This window comes from Dendronephthya gigantea, unplaced genomic scaffold (assembly GCF_004324835.1).
Source record: "Dendronephthya gigantea isolate DGI-Jeju-01 unplaced genomic scaffold, DenGig_1.0 000215F, whole genome shotgun sequence".
Classification (NCBI taxonomy): Eukaryota; Metazoa; Cnidaria; class Anthozoa; order Malacalcyonacea; family Nephtheidae; genus Dendronephthya; species Dendronephthya gigantea.
This window is the reverse complement of record NW_021163225.1, coordinates 183,140-208,336: the sequence shown is the minus strand read 5'-3', so window position 1 is coordinate 208,336 and position 25,197 is coordinate 183,140. Positions and strand designations below refer to the sequence as shown.

At 40.0% G+C, this 25,197-nt stretch overlaps 2 protein-coding genes and 1 long non-coding RNA gene across 3 annotated transcripts; 2 read left to right on the top strand and 1 right to left on the bottom strand.

Annotated features, from left to right (window-relative positions):
- Nucleotides 1-3,616: 3,616 nt before the first annotated feature.
- Nucleotides 3,617-6,528, bottom strand: LOC114539737 (focadhesin-like). The gene is made up of 6 exons (XM_028560343.1): nt 6,466-6,528; nt 5,815-5,886; nt 5,494-5,657; nt 5,317-5,403; nt 4,593-4,694; nt 3,617-3,821 (listed from the first exon to the last, which is right to left on the bottom strand). The coding sequence occupies exons 1-6, from the start codon at nt 6,502-6,504 to the stop codon at nt 3,617-3,619; spliced, it is 669 nt and encodes a 222-aa protein (XP_028416144.1). The 5' UTR covers nt 6,505-6,528.
- A 14,167-nt stretch (nt 6,529-20,695) lies between these two features.
- On the top strand, nt 20,696-23,428 carry LOC114539736 (protein mono-ADP-ribosyltransferase PARP14-like). Its single transcript, XM_028560342.1, has 5 exons — nt 20,696-21,171; nt 21,424-21,832; nt 21,920-22,153; nt 22,257-22,566; nt 23,211-23,428. Exons 1-5 carry the CDS (start codon nt 20,696-20,698, stop codon nt 23,426-23,428), a joined length of 1,647 nt encoding a protein of 548 aa, XP_028416143.1.
- Nucleotides 23,429-23,588: 160 nt separating this feature from the next.
- LOC114539734 lies at nt 23,589-25,197 on the top strand. The gene is made up of 3 exons (XR_003688932.1): nt 23,589-23,644; nt 24,225-24,559; nt 25,140-25,197. It is a non-coding gene; the product is annotated as an uncharacterized LOC114539734 (long non-coding RNA).

Here is a 25,197-nt window from a genome sequence, read left to right as displayed (position 1 = left end):
ATATATTCACGTTCAGTATGTTTTAATTTTATTTTAAAATAAATTGTTCTTGCAGGCAATGAACACGGATATGCGAATTTGCACCACCCCACCCCAAACCCAACAAAGCTGGCCGCCAAAATTGTTGATATTGTTGTATTGCGTGTACTCTCTTTTGAAAGCCTCAGGAACGAGTTTTAGAGTCTTTGCCCATGGGAAATCATTCAAAAATATTTTAATAATCCTCAGAGCCACTTTAAGTGAATAAAGGATCCATGTCCCCATGGCAGGGGTATGAATTTAGCCAAGTGCCCTTAATATGGCAGCATAGGATGTCAAATGGTTATGCTTTAAATTTTCAAGACCACTAAAACTGTATTTCATGGTAAACTGCAAGAGCTGGCAATGTTGGGGTTGAAATTGGGATTTTAGTTCCAAGGTCTCTTGCCAGGCAGACACAATATAACATATAGATAATTGACATGAACAACTGGCAGGGCAAAAACAACAGCTTACACCAATCTGTGCTACCTGATTTTTTAATCTAGATATTGCGTTAATATACATACACACATTCATATGCAAACACTTATACTTACTTAAACTACGTACCAGGGTACTAGAAATCTCAATAGTTTGCAATCTATAAATTTAAACTCTGAGAGCATCCATCTAAAATTAATCTATTTTGCCTATTAATTAAAGACAATTGTCAAAGGTTTTGTACATAATGATAACAAACATGGAAAGCCTGATGTTACACAAAGTTTGATTATCTGGTTAGTTTTGCCGAGCTATTAAAAGTAACATTAGGCTTTCCGTATTTAACATCATTGTGATTGCCCAAAACAACACAGTTTCATTCGCACATGTTATTAATGTTTCATAGTATGTTCACAATGGCAACATTTCACATGATAATACCAGCCGGGTATCTCATTCCCCTTCCAACCTGCACAACTTAAGCATGGCCTGTATTTTTGCCCATCATTCAGAAGATGAAGTCCAATTTTGCCACATGTTTACACCTGTGATGTGGTATCTCTTCTCCACCTCTTGCCTTGCCTTTTGCTTCAGGACAAAGGTATACAGGACACCATAATACATCAATCAGGTTCCCTTGTGCATCCCTTATTTCTTTAATCACATGATGCTCTTCTATTTTCAACATCTCCTTTATTACTTTCTCTTTACTTTCAAATTTCAAAACACCTGCTTTGTATTTGGGGCTTGTGCGAGCTGCATTCCTCTCTTGAAAACATTTCTTGTCGTTGAAGCGGCATCTTTCGTCTCGTGCAATTTTCTTTCATCCTCGGTGGTGTAAATGTTTTCCTTTTCACAGGGAATTTCGTGAGACACATTCGTATCGTGGTACGTTTGAATAATCGCGCCAAAACTATCCCGACGATTAACAATTGCCGCCTTCAAGACATTATTACATCGTGTGGTAATTCTACCTCCAAACATTACTTTATCCGTTGTAATTTCACTCGTTGGGAGGAAAGTATATGATGTCCAAAATAACAACTTGTAAAATAGGTCTTTGGCGAAAATATATTTGATTTACGAACTTCGATCCTTCGATCACTGTTCAGTTCAGTGTTTACACAGAGGATAGGAAATTACTGTGTTTCCACTCCTAATTCTCTTTTCCGCAGAGGTTGAACCACTGAGATTATGGGAATTATTATATATCGCTCAGTGGGTTCACAGTTAATAGAATATACATAGTTTAGAGACTACATTAGGGGGGAAGCGCATTGGAGTGTCATCGTCATCCCCACCGGCAAAATGTAGAATTCTAGGGCTTCTAAAAGTCTGAAATAGGTGTTCCCCCATGCTGGAGGTTGGGGTAACAATAATTTGAGAGCATCAAGTGGATGGAAACGGATATTTTATCTGGTCATCTTTCACTATAAGACAATCTCCCTCCCAAAAATTCTTATCGCGATCTCAACGTTTTCGAAAAATGGTTTCTTGAACGATCGCAACCGCCCTTTTTGCCCCACGCTGGAGCCGGTTGTATGAAAGTCGCATAGCGCTATCCACCAGGGGCCGGTTGTATGAAAGCCGGATAGCGCTATCCACCGGATAGTGGTTTTTTCAATCGCTTTAAAATCGCCCGTTGTTTGGTATAACTTTGATTAAATCTTAGTATTCCTAAATCGAGGATCCTCTTTAATAATTGTTGGTCAAATCTGACATTTTATTGCTTTTCAAGCATTTTTAGAACGGTTGAAAAAATCAATATCCGGTAGATAGCGCTATCCGGCTTTCATACAAACGTCCTTCTTTCAGGTGGCTAGGTCCCTAGTACAAAATGCAATTTTTCACGCAACTTCGAAGTGTAACGTTGAGAGGTGTAAATTTCGGAACTACAAAATTTTCGTGTTCATTACACTCCATGGACGTGAACCTGACGAGTCCACGTTTAATTTACGAATATTAACGTTTAATTTAGGAATATTAAAAAGTGTATACTACCGATAAAACACGAACAATTAGTCGACTATCACTATTCCTGCCTGGGTGCGCAGCTAGAACTTATCATTTGGTATGGTACCTGTACGGCTTTCAGATCGATTGAACAATAGCAGGAAATTTTTGGTTAGTTAGTGGTTAGTGATGACGAAATAACTAGTTTCGGTAACTATAGTTCCGATTTGGGACAGGTAAAGGTTTGCACAATCTTGTTTTTCGCTCAGTTGGTTATATGCATTCCTCGAGAAAACTTGTAATAAAAGTTTCGAACAAGTTTTCGTAACCCATCCAGCTGTCGAACATCTCGGTTTGTGCATCGTTCGCCTCGACAAAGCGGGACTGTTATGTAAGTTTATCTTTTACGATTGTAATTTAGTTAGTTAGCAGTTTATCCTGTATGTGTTAGCCATAGTAAGTGCATGACAAGATTGAGCAGTTTAGAGCATTTCTAGTGCATGTAATATGTATTCATAATCTGTATAGTTCATTATCCTTTCATTGAAGATATAGTTATAGTAGTTTTAGCTGGTATAGTAATTAGGAATGCATGAACTTAGTTTTTATATTTTCGTTATTTCAGTTTACGACAACTATAATCGACAATTTTAATGATCCTTGAGTAAGATCGTTTCTTGGTCAAAACTATTAAATTGTTGCCTGTAAATATATCCCAGAATTTGTTTCTTCGAACTCTAAACTCGTCGTGACGTATGGAGGAAGGTGACGGAGGTTCGTGCTATGGACAGTAATGCTGCATTGCAATTTGGCATTTTATTGATGGCTGAATTACTCGTCTGCCTCTATAACGTAAGCCCTTATGCTTATGAAAACACCTCAGTTCTAAAGATCCTGGATACGAGGTTATGTTTTAATACAATTATACAGGTTTTCCCTAATACCATTATTTTAAAGGCTCAAAAAACCTCGCTTTAACAAGCAATGCTTGGTGGTATAGTATCTTGTCTACGGTACATACCAAGTTTCTCACAGTTGTATTTCAAAAACCATCGTAATGTTTGATGACACAATGAAACACTGTGACCAAGTGATTCCATACTGTTCTATTAGATAAAATATTGCATTAATAGCTAAACGCTAAACGCAGCATTTTTTTCGCCTAACATACAAAGTTGAGCAATATTTTAAACTTATCAATTTACCTCACCTTGTAAAATCGAAGATGGTTAGTAATCAATTTCAAAATCCTATCGAATACAACTATATCTTTTCCCTCCATCATATCAGACGATATTTCCAACAACAATACGTGTAAACTTTTGCAAGCGGAGTAATCAGTTTTAGGGTTGAAAAAAACATGTTGGAAGAAAGCTTCAAATATTGCAACAAATGACGAAATAAACCTGTAAATACAAAATTAGCGATTATTATATAATTAAAATATCTTTCCCTGTATTTTGGATACTTTGATACTGTAATACAGTAGTTTGATACCAGATTGACTGATATTGCAAGAAAGGTTTAATAAACCAGTCCATTACGTCATTAGAATGGCATACCGCATTTATAAATATATTACGAGCCTATACCCTCTGTATGGAACTATGGAAGTCAATAAAATGATGCACAAGAAACATTTCAGGAGGCGCGTCTATACGTACGTATCAAAGGAACACTTTATGAGAACTAACGCTAGCGTTAAGATCAACTTTACAATAGGATCATTGTTAACAGCAAAGCTTGCTGTGTGGGCTGGGGGCTAGGGCGGATGCAGAGTGATTCATAACAAAATTTAACAAGCACAAAGATTTACGGAAAGGAATATACCGGAACATGGTACTTTCGACTTTGGTAAGGTCAAATATACCGGAATGCAATTTCGATCTTGATGATGTCAAATATTTGGGATGATTGATGGTAATTGTAAGGTCGAATGATCCGTGATATGGTGCATATATACAGGAATGTGGTATATATCAACTTTAGTAAGGTTGAATAAAACCACAATAAAAAAAAATTCATATAATATGAAGACACCTGTAGAGGTGCTGCAGCATAGTAGCATGGAGTAGGCACATTTCTTGGGACTCTACAGGTGTGCAATATAGCTTAACAATAAAGGTGTATATTTATTACACATTACACATGTCATAAAATATCCATCAAAAGATTACCTCTTATTCGTTGTCTGGAAAATATTTTCAACCTCTTGAAGAAGCATTGGCCATGACCAAGGACAGTTAGCCAATATCTTAGTATATGGATGCAGATTTGAGCTTAAAGGTAACAAAACAAAAACGTTGAGGTCTCAAACAAAAGAATTTTGTTTGGGAGTTACAAAGCATTAAAATTAATCAGTAAGAATGGGTAAAGAGATGCATACAGACAAATGAAGCAATTAAAAAATGCTATGTTTTTATTGTGTAATTGTATGAATTGCTCTAGCAAAACATTTTCACTTTCATATGTCAGTTAACCTATAACATTATCAATATTTACCTTCAATAATTTACTTTTCTCACTATAGTCGGCTACAGTAAGCCGTAAGGTTGTTCACGTAACAGTTTGAATGTGACTGCATCAGGTAAACACACTACCCACATACAGCATAATTTAAGGCTGGCCATTTAAGGGGCTTAAATTATATTTTGGAGAAAGCCTACTAGAATCATGCAGCACTGGTTCAAAAAATTATTGAGTATGGTACTTATAAATTTGATAGTCAGTGTACTAAATAAACATAAATATTGGCATATGGCTTTCTCTTAAAACTAATGCAGCCATAATTTACACACACAGTAATTTATGGTGACTCACAATGCATCGACTGATTGCGTAGTCAAGGTACCAGGTACCTACTACACTAAAAGTTACAATTACTAAAAGTGTTCCACTGACCTCAAAGTGTATGAGTCAACTTCTATAGTGGACTTCACTTGAAAACATAATAACTTTGTTACACCATGAATTGGTCCAAGGATATGCCTGAAATTAAGATAGGTAGGATCTTATAAATTTCAACACTTTAGTTAAAAGGCTGAGAAGTTCGCCATTTTTAATTAAATCTATATGTACCTTGTTGACAAAGTTTGAGCCACAAAACCATGCATGACATAGCTAAAATCCAAAACATTCTTCACAACCAGATGTACCAAAACATCAACAGCCGCAAGTGAAATAACACAACATGGATCACAGCACTTAGTCCACAGTTGCCCAACCTCTTTAATCTGTTGGCACTTTATCATAAAATATAAAACTTGCATAAACCTATTGGACCATTTTGTAATCATTTTCAAGATGCCATATCAAATTTATATATAATATATAAATTATATCTGTATACCAGGTATAAATTATATCGGTATAATATCTGTAAAGTGCCCTATTTCAAACCTCTTTATCTGACAAAGCATGCTTTCTAGACGTCTTTTTGCTCAATATGATAGGTAGAAGCTGCCAAACATCCTGAAAATATAATTAGGTTATGTAGTATACATATAACAAAATACCATCCTGTTCTGTCAAGCACCATGACAGTTCACGACTGATAAAACAATTCTGTGCTCCCCCTTCCCTTCGCACAATGTGTTGATGACAAAATAGCTAAGATAGTGTTTTAATTTCCACCGCTGCAGTTTGGTATATCACTTATACTTGTTTATTTAACTTTTTACAGGGGGCAGGGTCATTTTTGGGTGCTCATGCACCTATGGCATGCACACAAATTGTTTATATGCATGAAAATTTTCATATCCTAGCTATAAATTTGGTTTCTGAAGTGAGAATCTTTAAAAAAACTCTCTATAGAATAATCTGGCTTTATCTCCATTTTGGGGCAAGACCACCTATAGAAATACGAATTAGTTTCATCTATCTTTAATATAAGACATTTATATAGATAATACCACATTTGGATAATTTGGTTGAATATAGTAATCCTACTAATCCATATACAGCAAATTGTAGTACGGCAAATAGCTATTCAAATTTAGGCAGCATATAATTTTCCGCGTAAAATAAATCATACCTCTTAAAAATTCTCACCTGTTCTTGTATCAAATTGTTCGGTAACTCCATAATCATTCATCAGTCACATACAATTTTAAGACCTTTGCACTACCAACGAGCACTTTTAAGCGATGTTACATAACGTTTCGAAAGAGCGAAGATGACGCTGATTCGTGTGTGCCAGGGCGCTTCTTCTGTGCGAACATCTGTGATCTGTGATACGGAAAAAACGGCCAGACCGGTCCTGTTGTAGTTTGGTACAGACAGGTTACTGGTATTTTAGAGTGTTTCAAGAACTCTGCATGCAAATATATAGTTATTTACATCTGCCTAGCACGGGAAATGCATTTTCACCGCTATATATTCTCCGTTAACGAAATACTCTATTTAAATTTAAAAGTATGACCGGTCTGACCATTTTGGCCGCCAAATGGAAAGCACGCCAACATAAATTTCCATCATCTAATTTCCATCAGCTTTCGACTCGGTGCTTCTAGTCTTGTTCCGAATATCTAAATCGATTTACATTTGTCTAGCTTTATATATTTGAGTTTCGAGCTGTTCCGTTCAAGACTTAGCCTGCAACGCAGACTATATATTGGGGTATATATACCCCAGGCTATTCAAGACTCTGTATTCTTAAATATATAACGCTAGACACGTGTAGATAATCTAGATATTCTGAAGAAGACTCGAAGTACCTAGTCGAAAGCTCAATAAAAAACCATTTTTTTGTTTTCACATTTCTCTGTTTGACTTACCGTGATGATCGATTAAGCGCCGCGGCGCTTATTGCAAATATTGATTTAAAGACGTTGCGCTTATTTGACATCGGCGCTTACTCGACAGCGGCGCTTATTTCAAAGTGAGCAAATACACTATTTTCTGAAGGCCGATCAGCCGATGAATCGAATAAACTTTTGGTAGAGGCTACAGGGAAAAGAAAGAATTGTCATATGAGCCCGGTTGTAAGAGATATTCGACAATAAACCTTTAAAGTGTCAATACTGGCCGTCGTTCTCAAATGTTAGGATTAACGCGTTTAAATAAAGAATCGTTTATTTCTACATTTTTTGCGTCTATTTATGTCTTCCTAAATAGGCGCCGCGGCCCTAATTCAACAGCGGCGCTTATTAAATTTTTTATTCCGGTGCGGCGCTTATTCGAGTAGCGGTGCTTAATCGATCATTTACGGTATGCGTTATAAATTTGCGCAACTTTTTTTTAGTAGTTTCACCTTTAGATGAGATTAAATTATAATCAGACAGTCGGGTCAATTGCATAGAAAAATTGGACTCAGGTCCAGGCGATATCAAAGTGCATCAGGGGCAATGAGCATCGCGTGAAAGAAATATATGGTAGTCGTCGACAATAAACTAGGAACTACTACAATAATAATAAAAAAAAATAAATAGCGGCGATATTCAATCGAGCAGCATGAAAAGAACTGTTTATTTGTTCCTCTTGGAGGAATTGCCGTATCATGCGAGCGAAATCGAATCGTGCACGGGACGTAAATAAGTACGGTCACATACACATTACACACTTGCGACGATAAAAAAACGAGGCGAATTTTCAACTCCGTCGCTGGCGCCGGAGTAAAAATAAAAAATTGGAAAAAGGCAGTTTTATGGACGCTTCTTTGGCAAACGTGAAAGATAAGCTAGTCGTGGTAAAGAAGCTTAGACGGGAGAAACACAAGAAGGAAAGACATATATATTTATATAAGGAAATCACATATAAAAATCGTTTTCCTTTTTTCGCGTTTTATCCCCTCATCCGCATTTTCCCATCCGCGTTTTATCCCCTCATCCGTATTTTCCCATCCGCGTTTTATCCCCTCATCCATATTTTCCCATCCGCGTTTTATCCCCTCATCCGTATTTTCCCATCCGCGTTTTATCCCCTCATCCGTATTTTTCCATCCGAGTTTTATCCCCTCATCCGCATTTTCCCATCCGCGTTTCATCCCCTCATCCGCATTTTCCCATCCGCGTTTTATCCCCTCATCCGTATTTTCCCATCCGCGTTTTATCCGCTCATCCGTATTTTTCCATCCGCGTTTTATCCCCTCATCCGTATTTTCCCATCCGCGTTTTATCCCCTCATCCATATTTTCCCATCCGCGTTTTATCCCCTCATCCGTATTTTCCCATCCGCGTTTTATCCCCTCATCCGTATTTTTCCATCCGAGTTTTATCCCCTCATCCGCATTTTCCCATCCGCGTTTTATCCCCTCATCCGCATTTTCCCATCCGCGTTTTATCCCCTCATCCGTATTTTCCCATCCGCGTTTTATCCGCTCATCCGCATTTTCCCATCCGCGTTTTATCCCCTCATCCGTATTTTCCCATCCGCGTTTTATCCCCTCATCCGTATTTTTCCATCCGCGTTTTATCCCCTCATCCGTATTTTTCCATCCGCGTTTTATCCCCTCATCCGCATTTTCCCATCCGCGTTTTATCCCCTCATCCGCATTTTCCCATCCGCGTTTTATCCCCTCATCCGTATTTTCCCATCCGCATTTTCCCATCCGCATCTGCCATCCGCAATCCGTATCCGCGTTTTATCCCTACCCATACTTAAACTACGGCGTGACGTTAGTTATTAGAATACCGACTTCTTGAGAAAATAAGAAGAACTTCCGTGTTTTGAGCAAAGGGAAAAGACGTACATCCGGTAGTTTTGGTAGAAATGAACAAAATGATCTGGTATAGTGTAATCTTGACCGTAATGAATATAATTATATAGTTTACTTTCTACCGACACTGCATGCATTTTTCCATTTATTGGTCATATATTCACTGCAAATAAATATTAACATTTGATGAAAGATGCAAGTTATGGCTATTCAGTATTGTTTAAAAATTGACCTCATGCAGCTATGTTTAGGCTATACGCCACTGCTTTCGTTATTGTTTTACTTAACAGTGGATATCACAAACAGCTTAAAAAAGGTAACGTGATAAATGCGAATTGACACCATTATGAAAACCGATACGTTTGTTGCCAGCTGCAAGTTAATATTTTCAAATTTTGCAGCTAACTGTATAACTCTTGTAAACTTAATTGTGTCGTCTTTCAATAGTATTCTATTCCCTAACACTCTATTCATGCTCAGTTGGATTCAGGTATGGGTAAAAATGTAGGTCAGCGTAGTCTAAGCCAAAAAAAAAAATGGCTTAGACGGGTTCTGAGGACGATCCCGGCGAATTGGGTGGGTGTCGGGAGGGTCGCTCTGAACCTTACACTGCCAGTGTAACTGAGTAAGAAGGGAGTGTTCTAACCATGCTGCCTTATTTATAACAATCCTCCCATTCTATTAGGCACGTGACAGCTTCTCCTAACGCATTTCCGGCCTATTATACCTTTATCAGTCTTTGCATATCATTAAGAGTATTGTGAATAGTGGGTGGAAAAGCGCACACAAAACGCCGTAATTCATTGATATCATTCCACGATTGAACTGGTTCCTCCGAACTGCGAGAGGCAAGTCTAGCTGAAGCGGCTTGAGGGTTAAGCACCTTGGCTAACTGCATGTAATACACCGCAGTATGTCTTCTTGACCATCCGACGTGTTCCATGATTTCGGCCAGGTCGGCCCCTGAAAGCGCAAGCGTGATGGCACATCCTGCACGGAAACCATGGAGGGTCTCCCCTTGATCTGCATGCATCTCCTTCAGATAACCCTTAAGGCGCGCTTCGGCGGCCGAGGAACTCAGTGGTGAGTCTTGAATTCCCTTATTAGGTGCCAATGGGCGAAATAAGTAACCCCGCGTCAAGTCAATACCCAGCTGGCGAGCAAGGTCCATGTAACGCTCAATGGCTTGTATTGGGCAGATAACGCGTTGTGGATTACGCCTAATGCCAAAAACATTAGCATCGCCGTCGCGTAGGGTTTTGCCCCACACGTGATTAAATAGTAATCCATCGTCATTCGGAAATCGCAAGATCTCCGAAACCTTAATTTGTCCCAAATCCCCTGGCCTATCACCACTAAAAAACGCCATTTTGAAATACGCCTGATCCCTAGCTAGGAGAAAACGCTCAACCGAATCGGTAGAGGTCTGCAATTTGCGATCCAAATGAGTACAGAGTTGTGTTAATTTGTCCACAAAAATGGCGTAGCTTGCTTAGGGGTGATCCTGGCCTGCAATTGCTCTGCGGTGACTAAGCGGAGATAATCCTTCACAGACTTGTCTGCGGCAGGGTTGCCTAAACCCAACCGTCTGTCCCATTCCCCGTCGCGTCCTAACGAGTGGAAGATGGCACGCAATTTACCAATATAGGAATCTACTGTGTTATACGAGAGGCGGAACGGGCATGAACAACTAAATTTGCCTTTGAGTCCCAAATGCGGGCAACCATTTCGGTGAATTTGCGTTTTACCATTACGATCTTTAAATATAAGGAAACGGCAAATATCACGTGGGGTCACAGTGGTTACTGTGATGTGTCCCGGTAGGGACGACAGGAAAGACTCCAACTCTTTGCGTAGACTATCTTTTTGTTTAGAGTAGCTAGTTGCACGGTCGAAGCTCAATAACTGGTTAAGGCGATCGTCAATTTGAGCAAGATCAATTGGCACCGAAGAACCTGATCGTATCTGAACAATTTTCCTACGATAACCGCATCGTTGGCAGAATCTGAAGTCATGGTCGTTCGCATGGCTGCACGTTGGACAGCTAACTGACGGCAGGAATAACTTTGCAACAGCTGGGAGATCCTAGCCGCAAAACAAATGGGACAACAATATATTAACGAATATTTATTTGAAGATACCATCAGTACACAACGTATAAGTATAATTTTGTCTACAGTACTCATGTAGTAAAGTCCAAAGCAAATGCCCAAAGGTCTCCTGGAAGTCCCGGGTGGGGGCGCCATCCATCCTTAGTAGGGACATTGAGTGCGAGCATGTCTCCCTTGGGCGCCAACATACATGCTTTCCGCGATGTACGCTGTAATGAGGGCCACCAATACTTACGAGGATACACATCTAAAATTACCACAGTACACGCCTGAAGGTATTGTTCAAGGAAACGAAGGAGTGGGCCAACCAAAACCAATGGTGGGAAGGCATAAGGACGCTGGAGGTACGTTGCGTATGAAACGAGATCTTGTGCAAATAAGTTCACTCCTAACGATGATGGGGAAGGGTGTGGAGTGAAGTGAGGAAGAGGGTTCCCGTCAAGATCTTTCATCGTATTCGAGTCGAGTGCCATCAAATCACAGGTGTGGCCGCTACTACCCCCAAATTCCTTCTGGACCATTTCCCAGATCGCCGGGGTAAGCGTCGAGTCAAGTGAAGAAGACCGTCGAGAGGGACTATCGGCAGGGTTGTCCGCTGTAGGGACGTAGGCTAAACTAAGTGAGACATTCAAGTCTATGGTAGTGAAAAACAGCCGTTTTAGTACATCATTCAAAACAGGGCTCCTGCCCCCACGATTCTGCCAAGCGAGAATGACTGCCTGATTATCTACCTGTATATCGACGCGAGCGTTTCGAACGTGGTCATGAAAAGCGTGCAAAGCCCGATCTATGGCCATCGCTTCCTTCGTTGAAATATCCCACGATTGCTCCTGTGGTGTCCAATAATCAGACGCTTCAACGTAGGATGGGGCAGTCATAAGAGCCCCCCATCCTGATTGCGACGCATCCGTTGCCATTTGGACGCGCACATGTCGCTCATCTCTCCATTTAAGGGGACGGTTCCAGACTTCTAGGGAAAGCCAATGTTCAAGTTCAGTCCGCAAGGGACCTTGCAGGGGAAGAGGTCGCAAGGATCCCTGGCCTTTTGAAATTGCTGCGTTCATTTCCCGCGTAAATAATTGTGCCGCAGGGACGGCCAAGGAGTAAGAGGCACACTTACCAGAAAGACGCTGTAATGTCTTCACAGAAACCACCTTATTTTGTAGTGTGCTCCTTATAAGCGCAAGAAACCTATGTAACTTTTCTGGGATCATGAGAAACGTTTCCTGAGACGAGTTCACACAAAAGCCGAGATACGGGACCTCTTTCCGCGGTTCCAAAATTGACTTAGCGAGGCCCAAAAAATAGCCGAGACGGATGAGGTAATAGGCTATAAGGAAGACAGCGGACTTTGCGGCTGCGAAGCATTGGTCATCCAAGTTCGCTAACATTGCATATGCGCCTTGAGTTGGGGTGATATTCAATTGTCCATTATGTCTATCGTCAATATATAGGAGACAGGGGATTCCCAGGGAACGAAAGAAATTGGAGACCATAAGACCGGTAGTTTGGTAGATGTATGGCGACAACTTCCAGCCAAAAGGTAGTGTGTTATATGTGAAGTACCAACCTCCCCATTGTATGCCGAAGTAGGTGCGACTCTCTTCGGTGAGTAATAAATGATCATACCCAGACTTGTCGTCTAAAACAGTCTGGTAAGAATCCTTGAAAACGTATCTTGGTAAATCAGCCAATTTATCGAGGGTGAAAGGTCTGTCCTGTATCCAAAGATTAAGAAATCTCGCATCATGGCATAACCTGGGCTTTGTCGGCTCAACCGTCAAAGGTAATACAAGATATGGGGGATCGACTTCTCCCACACGCCCAGCAGCGATATTGCTCCATTCCGTAGGCGTTGCAAAAGTGTTTGTTGAATAAAAGTCACAAAGGACTTACAACAGGTGCTATTTTTAAACTGTCTCTGGGGTGGACGCTCCGAATCATAATGTTGACCCTTAAACTGTCCCTTAAAGGGCCGAAAATAACCGGTAACAGAAATTTATTACGTATCCAGGATAAAACTTCCTGTTGTTCTTGTGCTGGGAAACGGTTGGCTAAGTCCTCCCATGCGTTTATGTTGCGGTGCAACTCACCCGCTTGGAAATTATTTGGATCTGGGAACACTAAGGATTGGGCATCGCCAATCTCCTTATTTGATTCGACAGAACGAATGTGTTGGAGGAGATGGTCATTCGCTGCCCTCCCTCCTGCGGCAGACACAGGCTCCCCCCGGATGTTGACCCACTGCGTATGATTCACAGATGAGACCGTTCGAACCTGGCAATCGAACGATTCGGATCTTTCCCAATGCCAATAAGGTGTATTCTACAAAAAAACAGAGGGTCTCACCAAGGGGATACCCATGACCGCCAGCAGAGAGAAAGAAGCTTTGACCCAGTTTGACTGGGAGGGTTGATTTAGATGCCCCGTTTTCAAAGTGCCAACTTCCACAGACGGCAGAGTCGGTCCCTTCCGTTTCGATATAAGAGGAAAACCCACAATAAAGAAGCACAACTATATATACCAACATCTATAATGGATTGACATCATAAATATTAGAAGAATTTATTCACACACAACATACAATAAATATCCTGAACAGTTCATTCAAACATAGGAAACAACAGCAAGTATACACCAAACGGTGCCTTACTAAACATAGGCGCGTCTATTTTGGCTGTCTTTCCGGCGTGTTCTGAGTGGATATAGACTGAGTTAACTCAGATTTTCTCATCATACATTTCGACCAGACATGTCCATATTTATTGCAATGAAAACAGCGGATGTTCCTGGTTGTGCTTTCCCTAGGAGACACCCTATAAGGGGCAGCGTTGCCCCGAGCATAGGACGTCCGTGATGTGGCCGGTATTTTGAGCATAGATTTCTCGACCTTGGTGAGTGCATCAAAAACCTTCTGCTGGTCCTTATCACCAAGAAGTCGTAAAACAAGGGATTGGAAGTGTTGATGCGGGAAGTCAATCTTGGATCTAGCCATCTGGAAGGCCAGTCTGAAATATTCGGCCCGCTCATGTTTACTATCCCTCGCAGAGTTTTGTAGCGTGTCAAGAATTTCCAAAGCGTCATACTTGTTAAATTCAGAAGCAGGGCGCATGGCATAGTCCAGAGCTTTCTTGGATAATACGGGAACCGACAAGGCAGATAGGTCATTGATCGACTGTTGCAACTTGGCCAAATCCTGTCGTAATCTCTATAAGTGACAAATAATGACCCGTTAACATTGGGTTTATACCCTAAATGGGCAACCTCTAACGATTATGAGTGACCATTTCCATTACACTTAATATTAACTACTTCTCTTTTTTTTTTTTTTTTTTTTTTTTTCACATGGCAGTTATCCAAGTAATTATGGGTAACATTATGAATAATAAATAGTTGCCCCCACACCGGGGTTGCATGCGACTAATCAGGTGCCCATTGTATGAAGAATGCGCATCATAAATTATGGCGAATTCTCACCTGTCTTCTGCGGTGAATTCTCACTCATAATATTTGTGGTGAATTCTCACCCATATTCTGTGGTGAATCCTCACCCATATTTTTTGGTGAATTCTCACCCATATTCTGTGGTGAATTCTCACCCATATTTTGTGGTGAATTCTCACCCATATTTTGTGGTGAATTCTCACCCATATTTTGTGGTGAATTCTCACCCATATTTTGTGGTGAATTCTCACCCATATTTTGTGGTGAATTCTCACCCATATTTTGTGGTGAATTCTCACCCATATTTTGCGGTGAATTCTCACCCATACTCCGTGGTGAATTCTCACCCCCATTTTATGGTGAATGCTCACTCATATTCTGAGGTGAATTCTCAACCATACTTTGCGGAGAATTGTCACCCATAATTCAAGGTGAAGTATCACCCATCCTTCATCTTAAATGTTGACAGCCCATTGAAAGCTAGGCTATTTTATAACCGATTTCCATATCAAAGAAGAATGGGACTACATGACTATTTAGATCATTAATAAAAACAAGACAATAACATGCAAGTGGAACTACTGTTGACTCCCCCTGGAAGAACAAAGGGCGCGATTGTCCTTTCCCAGCGATTAAAGACAATAGTATACCTCCTAACTACACGGGCATGAATACGTGTGAGACAAACAGCTATGTATTCAGCAGTAGAATCCAAAACGCCGTGAATGTGTGTTAAGTAAAAAAATAAATTGGAGATAATACGTACAATAAATGTAATGCGTACATGTAATGCGTAACGACAGAGACCGAAGTGGCTTAATTGTCACGGACACGGCCCGTTCGGCACTTCGGTAAACTATGATGGGATATAAAAACAACAACAAAAGACGATAGAATAGATAAACAATGCGGGAAGGTCGACTATGCATTTTGATACAAAATCTAAGTGACGAGAACAAAATTAACACAAGTAAAAGAACTAGTTTAGTTAAACAACCCAGAGTAATCTACGGCACTAACAATCGTGGCGTTAGAGCAACAAAGGACAAAACTTCCTACCTCCAATTCATGTTGTTGATCGTCATTTCGAACGGGTGCTAGCGCTGCAGGATTATCCCCGGCTTGTTGAGGTTCCTGTTGTACAGCTTGCTCTTGTTGTTGATTCACGGGCGCCACGTATTGTATCTCCGGCTCGTTATCCATTCTCCCAACGTAGAAAAAAAAATTCGCGGGATCGTACGAAGAAATCACAAAGCTGAACCTTACACTGCCAGTGTAACTGAGTAAGAAGGGAGTGTTCTAACCATGCTGCCTTATTTATAACAATCCTCCCATTCTATTAGGCACGTGACAGCTTCTCCTAACGCATTTCCGGCCTATTATACCTTTATCAGTCTTTGCATATCATTAAGAGTATTGTGAATAGAAAACAATCAGGGAACTAAAGTCAAGATTTTTTTATGTGGCATTTAATTTACAATTGTAATTTCGTTAGATGAGTTTGCCAACGTATCATCTATTTCAATGAGGTAAAAAACGAAAGTTCAGTCATGCGTTTATAAATAGACTGGCTTAAATCTGGCCTATATAGTATAATAATAATTATATTGAAAGAAGTTTTTTACTTCTTTACCTATTAATATAGAAGGTAAAGATTTTACTATTTTACTCATACGACCGCACAGATTTTATGGCAACATAATTTATGAGAGAATATAAGAGATACCGTCACAGACACATTGAGGTTTGGAGTTGTGTTTATAGCAGTATTAATCCCCAGGTTTTGGTTTCCTGAATAACAAAGTTTATTTCTGAATGGCTGGCCATGGTGCTTTGGAAACTGACCCAATTATTGAAATGAAAAAAGAACTACAATGTACCATATGTCTGGAACCGCTAAAAGACCCGAGAACTCTTCCTTGCTTCCACTCATTTTGTAAAGATTGTTTAGAAGGCGTTGTGCAAACATGTCGTCAGGAAGCACCCCAAGGAAAAACTATTCGAGACTTTCCGTGTCCAAATTGTCGAGAGATGTTCACACTCGATCCGGACAAACATGTCGCCGACCTGAGAAGAAGTCATTTCGTCTGCAACATGACAGCTGCACTAAACAAAGATCTTGTCCTCGGTAAAATTGTAAAAGAAGATGCAATGGACGGTATTTTAACTGCGGGGAATGTCGTTGTTCAACGATTAACAAGTACGGCGGACGAACATGATCGAGACTCACAGATTGGCAAAAGTAAAGTTGTACAAAAAGAAGAATTAATGGACAGGGAAGTCGTTGAGACGTTGAGACTGGCTGAAACGAATGTAAACGAAGTACATCAGATTCAAAAAGGTGAGTTGGCAAAGTTAAACGAACCGGATCAGAAAACAAAAGCCGTATATGTAAAAAATATAGATAGAGTGAATAATCTACACAAATATAAGGTCTTTTGTGAAAAGAATCTTGTATTACACAGTTAGAAAATTTTGAATATGGATAATCATCAAATTCCCATTTCGCGGGATTAAAAAACTCTGTATCCTCTGGTAAATTCAGAGGATCACAAGCAGTTGCGGCCCTGGCTAACTGTGTATGCATGCGCTGATCAGCTGATGCATGGGCTCTATGTCAAAAACTTAAATAAGCGTACAGTATTATATATAGTGTTATCTAAACATTTTCTCAGGTAAAGAAGAGCGTCCAAACACGACAGGTTTCGTTACAGCGATTGACAGTGACTTATATGACTACCTGAAACAAAATCATGCTGCCCAGCTATCCTATGCCTTGAGAGAACCACAGCCGAGCATCGAAATGAGAGGAGATTCGGTACATTTCTCATTTTCCAGCGAGGAAACAAAAGAACACTTTCTAACTTGTCTCAAAAAATACAAATACGAAATCGTACCGATTAAGCCTGCTCTGCTCGAGCAAGGGTTAAAGAAATTATTACAGAAAGTATTCTTAGAGTTCAACAATGCTAAATCAGTTTCCTTCATCGAGAGATATGATGAAGGTTTCCTAAAGCTTGTCGGAAGAGCAATGTCTGTGTTTATTACGGCCCACGAAGAGGTGAAAAAGTGTGTTGCCAAAATCGAAGAACGAACGATTCGACACGAAGATACGATAGAATTATTAGCTGTTCATCTGAAGTTGCTTCAACGCTCGACTAAATTTCAAAGGCAAGTATTTACCTATATACAGTAAGTAGCATTATAAATAACTGACTTAATCTATTATATGGCTTTTCAAAATTCTATATTCTGATTGGTTGACGAGCCGTCCGTAAAACCAATATCCGGACCCCCTGTATATGGACCAGTATCCCAGATGTCTCATGCACCCATATAATAAACAGATTATTTACCTCGCTTGTCTGGACTGCGAAATATCAGACCGAGGCTTTTTGCATACTAAAGAGCCTCGGTCTGATATTTCGCAGCACAGACCTAACTCTCGGTAAAAAATTAGTTATTATATGGCAAGCGTCATTTCAGGTGAAATGGAGCTCAGTAATTGGCTGAGAAGAATTTTCAGTTGTCTATTACTTTCCCGCCGGCGTTACCGGCGTTCCATTCCGAGATGAAAAACAGAGAAATTCTGAATGAAAAAGGCACAAATAAATGTTCAAGGGAAAATTTAATTTACTGTGAAATTAATAATCTCCAGACAGTCTCCAGACGGTTTAGGTAGACTATAAATAATTCACTGATATTATGTTTTTGTTTTTTATCAAATGCGTACCAGGCTACTAATACGAATTCATGCATTTCTTGTTTGTTTCAAGTGCATGCAAATACATTCCTTATGCCATATAATAAACTTTTTATTAGCCTCGCTTGCTCGGTCATTACCGAGAAATATCGGATATCAGACATTTTTGTACAAACTTCGCTCTTCTAGCTCGGTCTGTTCAAAAAGACCTCGGTCCAATACTTCTCGTTAAAGACCTCGCGCATGCGGTATTTAAGAAATAGAAAACATTCTCCGTGTTTCTATACAGTTTTAGTATACACCCGACTATTGTCTATTACAAATCCTACATTCTGATTGGCTACTCAACCATTGTCTATTCGTGATGGTGAACTTTTGGCAAAAATTCGGTTGCGCGACCATATAAAATTGAATTAATTAAATTATTTTTCGGTTTTATATGCGGTGTATCGATTATTTTCTCGAAATTAATATATCTAGGTACATGGTGTATACTAAGACAATTACACAACTCGCCTTCGTTGTCTATGAGCGAATAGTCAACTCAGGCGTCGCCTTTTTGACTATTCGCTCATAGACAACTCAGACTCGTTGTCTAATTTTAAATAGAAACACGCTTCTCGACCAATCAGCACGCGCGTACTATAAATTAATGTCATATTATAAAATATAACAATTGACGACTTCAGCTTTAGCCTAACTTTTGATTGAAGTAACTAGAAAAAAAAGTCACCAGCTAGAAAGATCTTACTTAGATTAGCGCACGCAAATGTAAAGTTTGGCTGCGAAATTTTGTAAAATACGAAAAATGTAGCCCTATACGAAGTTAGCAAATTTTGTATACTTTTGCATCCTATGTGCGGAAACGTGTAATTAAATTAGTTACACACTTCCGGCTGTAATACAAAAGTATACAAAATTCGTGAACTTTGCATGGCTATACAAGCCTATATTTTCCGTAATTTACAACAATTCGCAGCCAAAGTTGGCAGTTTTACTAATTTTAGTAAGCTCTTTCAGAAAATATCCTTTTTTCACCGACGTAAGAAATTAGTCTAAAGCGCAATTCGTCCATTGACTGAGACTTTTTCCGCCTTATTTGTTTAGCTTGGAAACCTCGTCAAAGCGAGAGGGCTTGGAAATAATAAAAGACGAAAAAACGGAAAGAATAACCGTGAAAGGCTCACAAATCCAAATAGAAAATTTTAAAATTGAAATGCAAGAAATTGTTGATCTTTTTGAACAACGTTCCTTGAATGAAAACAGATTTTCCTTGTTGTAGGCAAACAAAGCTATCTCACACGTAAAGTCGTTGTTGACCGCGGAGAATGTCACGGTGGAAGTTGTAGTCGATAAACAAGGAATGGTAACACTGTATGGTATGCAAAAGACACACGTGGACGGAGCCTACGATATTATTGTGAACGCCATGGTTGAAATAAAACTCCCTGAAAGTAGCGTGTAGTTCTGTAATGTTTATTGTGAATCTTCGCTTATGAATCTTTCAACATAAACTAATGAGTCCAATCACGCTTCCCACCTCCTCAATTCTATACCTTTTGTTTCAGGTTTGAGAACGAAATCATCCCAGGATGAATTGCTCAACGAGTTGGGAACATCGACTCCGCTCACATTACAAAGAGAAGATAGCGTTCCACGAATCATCTGTTTTAAAAAGCATTTGGGAAACCTGAACGAGAAAATCGACGATTTTAAAGAACAAAAGAAAACAGTAGAACAAAGAGTTCCACTTCAAAAGGCAGTTCTACGCTATCTCTGGTTTTACGGGCGAACTACCTTAGAAGGCTTGCGGCTTTCATCACCTCACTTGAAGATAGAGTTTGAAAGCGAAGCCTTGGTGCTATCTGGTGAGAGCTGGTAGTCGAGAATTGTTGTACTAGCATACAAGATCTTACAAAAGGTTTGTAATACATTTTTTTTAGTACAGGTGGTGCTGATCTGATAAATCACTTGCACAACAACAGGCTCAGGCTGAAACTCTGAGTTATATACATGAACTCTCATGCATATGTAATATTTATCTCGCGAAGCATTTAGTATACTAAGGAATACCAACAAAATTCCTCGGGTATCGTTTAGCCATTCTCAAAGCACTATTCTGACTAGAGAATAAGATTTTAACTAGTCAACTGCAAATTGCGCGTGACAAGGTTTGGAAGTCGGGTTTTCGCATAAGCATGCAATGCTTGCTATTTGGAGAAAGGGTATATCCTAAATGCTGGCTACGCCGCGCTAATTTTACGCAAATGACGTACCAACAATAAAAACATGTTTTCAGATCTAAAGGTGCACAAGATAAATTACGGAACACCGGAAACAGCGTCGAGTATAAAAGGAATGGCATACATGGCAATTGAGAGCATCGAAAGAAAACATCGATGTGGGATTGCAGTCACACTCAACGATCAGCCAGGAAGACACAGTTCATTCCAATTACAAAATGCAAGCACTGTTAGTATCAAGGAGGACAGAAAGCGTACAATGCAATGTCGATACACCTTCCCAAATGGTAAGATCATTGAGGTACATCAAGGTGACATCCTCGACCATGCCGTAGACTACTTGGTGAACTCTGCGAACGACGAGCTCAAGCACTCTGGCGGACTTGCCGGGGCGATAGTTGAAAAAGGAGGGCGTAAAATCCAGGAGGACAGTTATCGTGCCTTAAATGATATGGGAACGGCAAAACTTTTACCTGGAAAAGTTGTCCCTACTGACGGAGGGAAATTGATGTGTAAAGAAATACTTCATGTAGTGGTGCCAACGTACAGTCCGTCTAGTGCTCATGATGAGGTCGAAACAAGGAGAGGGAAGTATTTAAGGTGGGTCAATGTTATTTTATCGTGCATGGGAAGAACGAGTAAAATGATGTGTGATTAATTAGCAGTGAGCTTGCTGGTTAATGGTGGTGAAGACAGAGTTGTGACTATGATGGTTAATTATGGTAAATGTTAGGATAGTGATCAGAGACTGTGCTGCTTAGTCATGGTAAGGACGAGGGTGTTTTTAGAAGTGTTGATGACTGTGCTTGTTAATGATGGTGTCAGCTAAATTTACCTACACTTCCTTTGTAGACATTGTTGTACTAATGTCTTGGAGAAGGCCACTAATGGTCAGACTATTGCAATTCCAGCGCTCGGCACAGGAGTCTGCAGGACACCCCACGATATCAGCGCAAAAAGTTTGGTAACAGCGACTTGTGAATTCTTACAAGAAAAACCTTTCCACAGTTTACAACAAGTTCATTTTGTCGATAATGATCCCTTGGCAATAGAGGCATTAATGAAAGAAATAGCGAGAAGGTTTAGAAATGACTCAAACTTACATATCAATGAGCCGGTTCGAGATAGATGGAGACCGCTGCTAGGCGCAACTAGTGGAGTTTCGCTACCGTATACCCCCACAGCAAGTGATGGTTTGACATTTAAAACTCCCGCGGGAATGGTAATACGTCTAATTGTTGGAAACATTGCAAAATCCACGGTGAGTAAATTATGACATATAACCTGCGAGATTTTGCAAGCATCCTAAATGAGATCAAGCTAATTTGAAACATTAATCATTCCCTAGACCGATGTTATTGTGAACACGGTTGGAAGTGATCTGAACCTTAGGAAGAATCCTTGCTCAAAAGCAATTCTTGATGCAGCTGGAAGCGTAATGAAAATTTTTTGCGAGAAATGGATAAAAGAAAAGGGCCAGGTTAACGAAGGAGACTTTGCAATCACAGATGGCGCCAAGTTGAAATGTAAGAAAGTCTTTCATGTTTCATGCCCCAGGTGGACAACTGATCAAGGAGAGAAGGTAAATAGATAGAATTCTATCAAATCCTGTTTGCATCAACCAGAAACAACTGTGCGGTTTATCCGTGTATAATATCGAAACATATTGCATTACGTTTCTGTAGAAACTCCGTGAGGTTGTGCGAAAACTGTTATGCAAAACCGAAGCTCTCTCGCTCACCTCCATCTCAATCCCTGCTCTCGGTACCGGGATTCTCGGATTCTCGGAAAAATTGGTCGCAAAAATCTTGTTTGAAGAGGCCATGAAATTCAGTTCAAATGACAAGCCTTCCTCAAAAGTCAAAATGTTTAACGTAGTCGTTTACAAGGGAAATTCGAAGGCTGTTAGTGCATTCAAAGAACAATTTCAAGTTTATTCACCAACTGCCGATGCAAATACACGAAAAACAAAACGATGTTCGGAGAGTGATGCAGGTATTTTTAAGACAACACGTAAAAAGTCTTCGAGTGCCCTCGATAGAAGTTTGAGCCAGGAAAAGGATAAAACACACGGAATTGAGGTGAAAATCGTTCAAGGAAATATTGTTGAGGAGTCCACTGATGCATCGGATTTCTGGTTTCAGAAAAAAATACACAAGTATATTAGCTGTGTGGTTAATAATAGCAAGACATTAACAGTATTTCAGAGAGAAGATGCATGGGTGCATCAGGGGTGCATACAAATACTGAGCTCCTTTGACGGTAAGACCTGGGATGTCGGAACAGGGGCGGGCAACTGCTCCCTTGCCTTTTACCAGCAGGGGAAAGAGGGGCAAAAATGCGCTTTCATTTTAAAAGATTAATTACATTCTATATCCGAAGCAGGAGTGCTATCAAGAATAACATAATCGTCTAGACAGTTTGCGTTATCCGCCTCAGCTTATGTTCAGCGAATATTAATGCAAACTTCCGCTTGGATATTTTCTTCCGACACACACTCACCTCATATAATTAATTGTTATTAATGCGCCGCTACAGGAGTGCCCTTTTACCAAAATCTGCCCACTTTGCTCTCGCATCGTTCCGGCGTCCATGGGTGAGACCAGAATCAAAATGATAGTGATATTTTTATTAATAAGGAGGGCAAGTTGGAACGGCGGTTTATAAAGAGGCTGGTGAAGCTTTAAGACAAGAATACATTGGATTGAGCAGGATTTATCCTGGAGCGGTAGTCATGACAATGGCAGGAAATTTGAAGGTTCGCAGATTGCTTCACATGGTTATAAATGTGCGCGCTCTTGAAACCGACAAATTCATGATTCAAAACGTGGTGACAAAAGTGTTTAATCGACGCTGACATGAACGGCTTCACCTCGTTGTCTCTTCCCGCGATCGGAACCGGTGTCGTTTGCAGAAAGATGGCAAGCAATCAGCCGAGATTTTGCACCACTGCATTAGGGAATATCGTAAAGAGAGATAACAAGTCCTTGAAGCTCATTCGTATTTGTTATTTTGCAAGAAAAGGTTTTTGAGGAATTCAGTAGAACTTTCGCACGCAAAGAGGCATTTCAAGGTAACAAAGAGACCTTTTTATCGTTGACTCGTAAATGGATAGTTAAGGGTGTTTGAAAAGTTTTCCCATACTAAGTAATTGTATAGGTTCTGTTCTGTTTGCTCCATTAAAAAGCCATCTCGTATTGATCGAATTATTCCAACGGAATACCTTACAATAGAAGTAACCTTAAGCATATATACTGGATAGTTTTATCAGTCCCAATTACCTTTTCCTCGTGGATATATATAGCGAAGATAATCGCATTGATTTCGTGTGACTACAAACGAATACATTTTCCCGTTTTGATTGATAGCTCGTTTAGTTCTAAACTGTTTCTTCCAGTGGCGTAACTGGGCCTCCGAGCTTCAGGGGGTCTCCTATAAGAAGTCGCAAAATGTTGAGTTCAGTTAAAGGGGCTCACTAATCAATGTTATGATGCCTTTAGAATAAGTTCGTAAAGGAATTTCACGATCCGAGGACCGAAGTTCGTTCCTTAGCACGGAAAATGCCAATAAAACACAAACAATATTACTTGTTTTGAGGATTCTTGATCAATCTTTTTATACCACAGTTACCGAACCAGTGTTTTCTCCAATAGGTAACACAGGTAAGACGAGACAGCAAGTTACTCTGGAAATTGCAGCAGAAAGTTCGAACGATATCGCAACGATCAAAGAAGAACTGAAACGGGTCGAGACAGAACAATGTCATACTGAGACCATCGAAACACAACAGGAGATTGATTTGAGACAACTGGAAAAAATTATGGAAATACAAGACCTCCACGAAGTTCGTATTGAGTGTGAACCCGCTCTTGGATACATCAGAATCACCGGGTTGGCAAGGAATGTAGCGATTGCTGTGGGGAAGACTCACAAAATAATCCACGACTGGGAACGAGAGAGACACCACACGGATGTGACTGTCCGAGAGGTTGGACTTACTTTCTTATTTACTTATACATATTAAAGGGTTATATTGACTTTCAAAAAACATGACCAACCAATGAGGCTTGTTCCACTTTCCGAATGCATGGACTGATGGGATAATAAAAGCGTAAAACGCTGACTCTGTCAAAATGGGGACATCTGGCTGCATCTAACTTTCAATTATTTTTGTTCAAAGTTCTTGTTACAATTCACAAAAAGTATTATTCAAGGAGCGCCGCCCCCGATCGAGCAGAGCCCTCGATTAAAGTTCTAAAAATTTAAAGAGCGTTGCGGCGCTCAAACGAGTAAATACGGTATGCTCTTTTGCTTTGCATATTCTCTAACTCACATATCCCAACCCCGGGTCAACTCGCAAGTTTGCTGCGAGTGCTTTCATAAAATTAAAACGCTTTTTGTTGGGTTTTATTAGGGGCAAACCGCCAAAGAGCGGAAAACAGGCTTTACTTTAGTAGCATCTCATTTAGTAGCGTTTTCCTCACCTAACTATCAGTAATTCCCAAAGAGCAAATCTTTAGGAATTCAAACATCACATGTAAAAATATTCTTAATGCACTTTGTTTTAGGTTGAATGGTTCTATTACGAGGGCAATAGAGGCGTTGTTATTCCTGAAAAGTACGCAA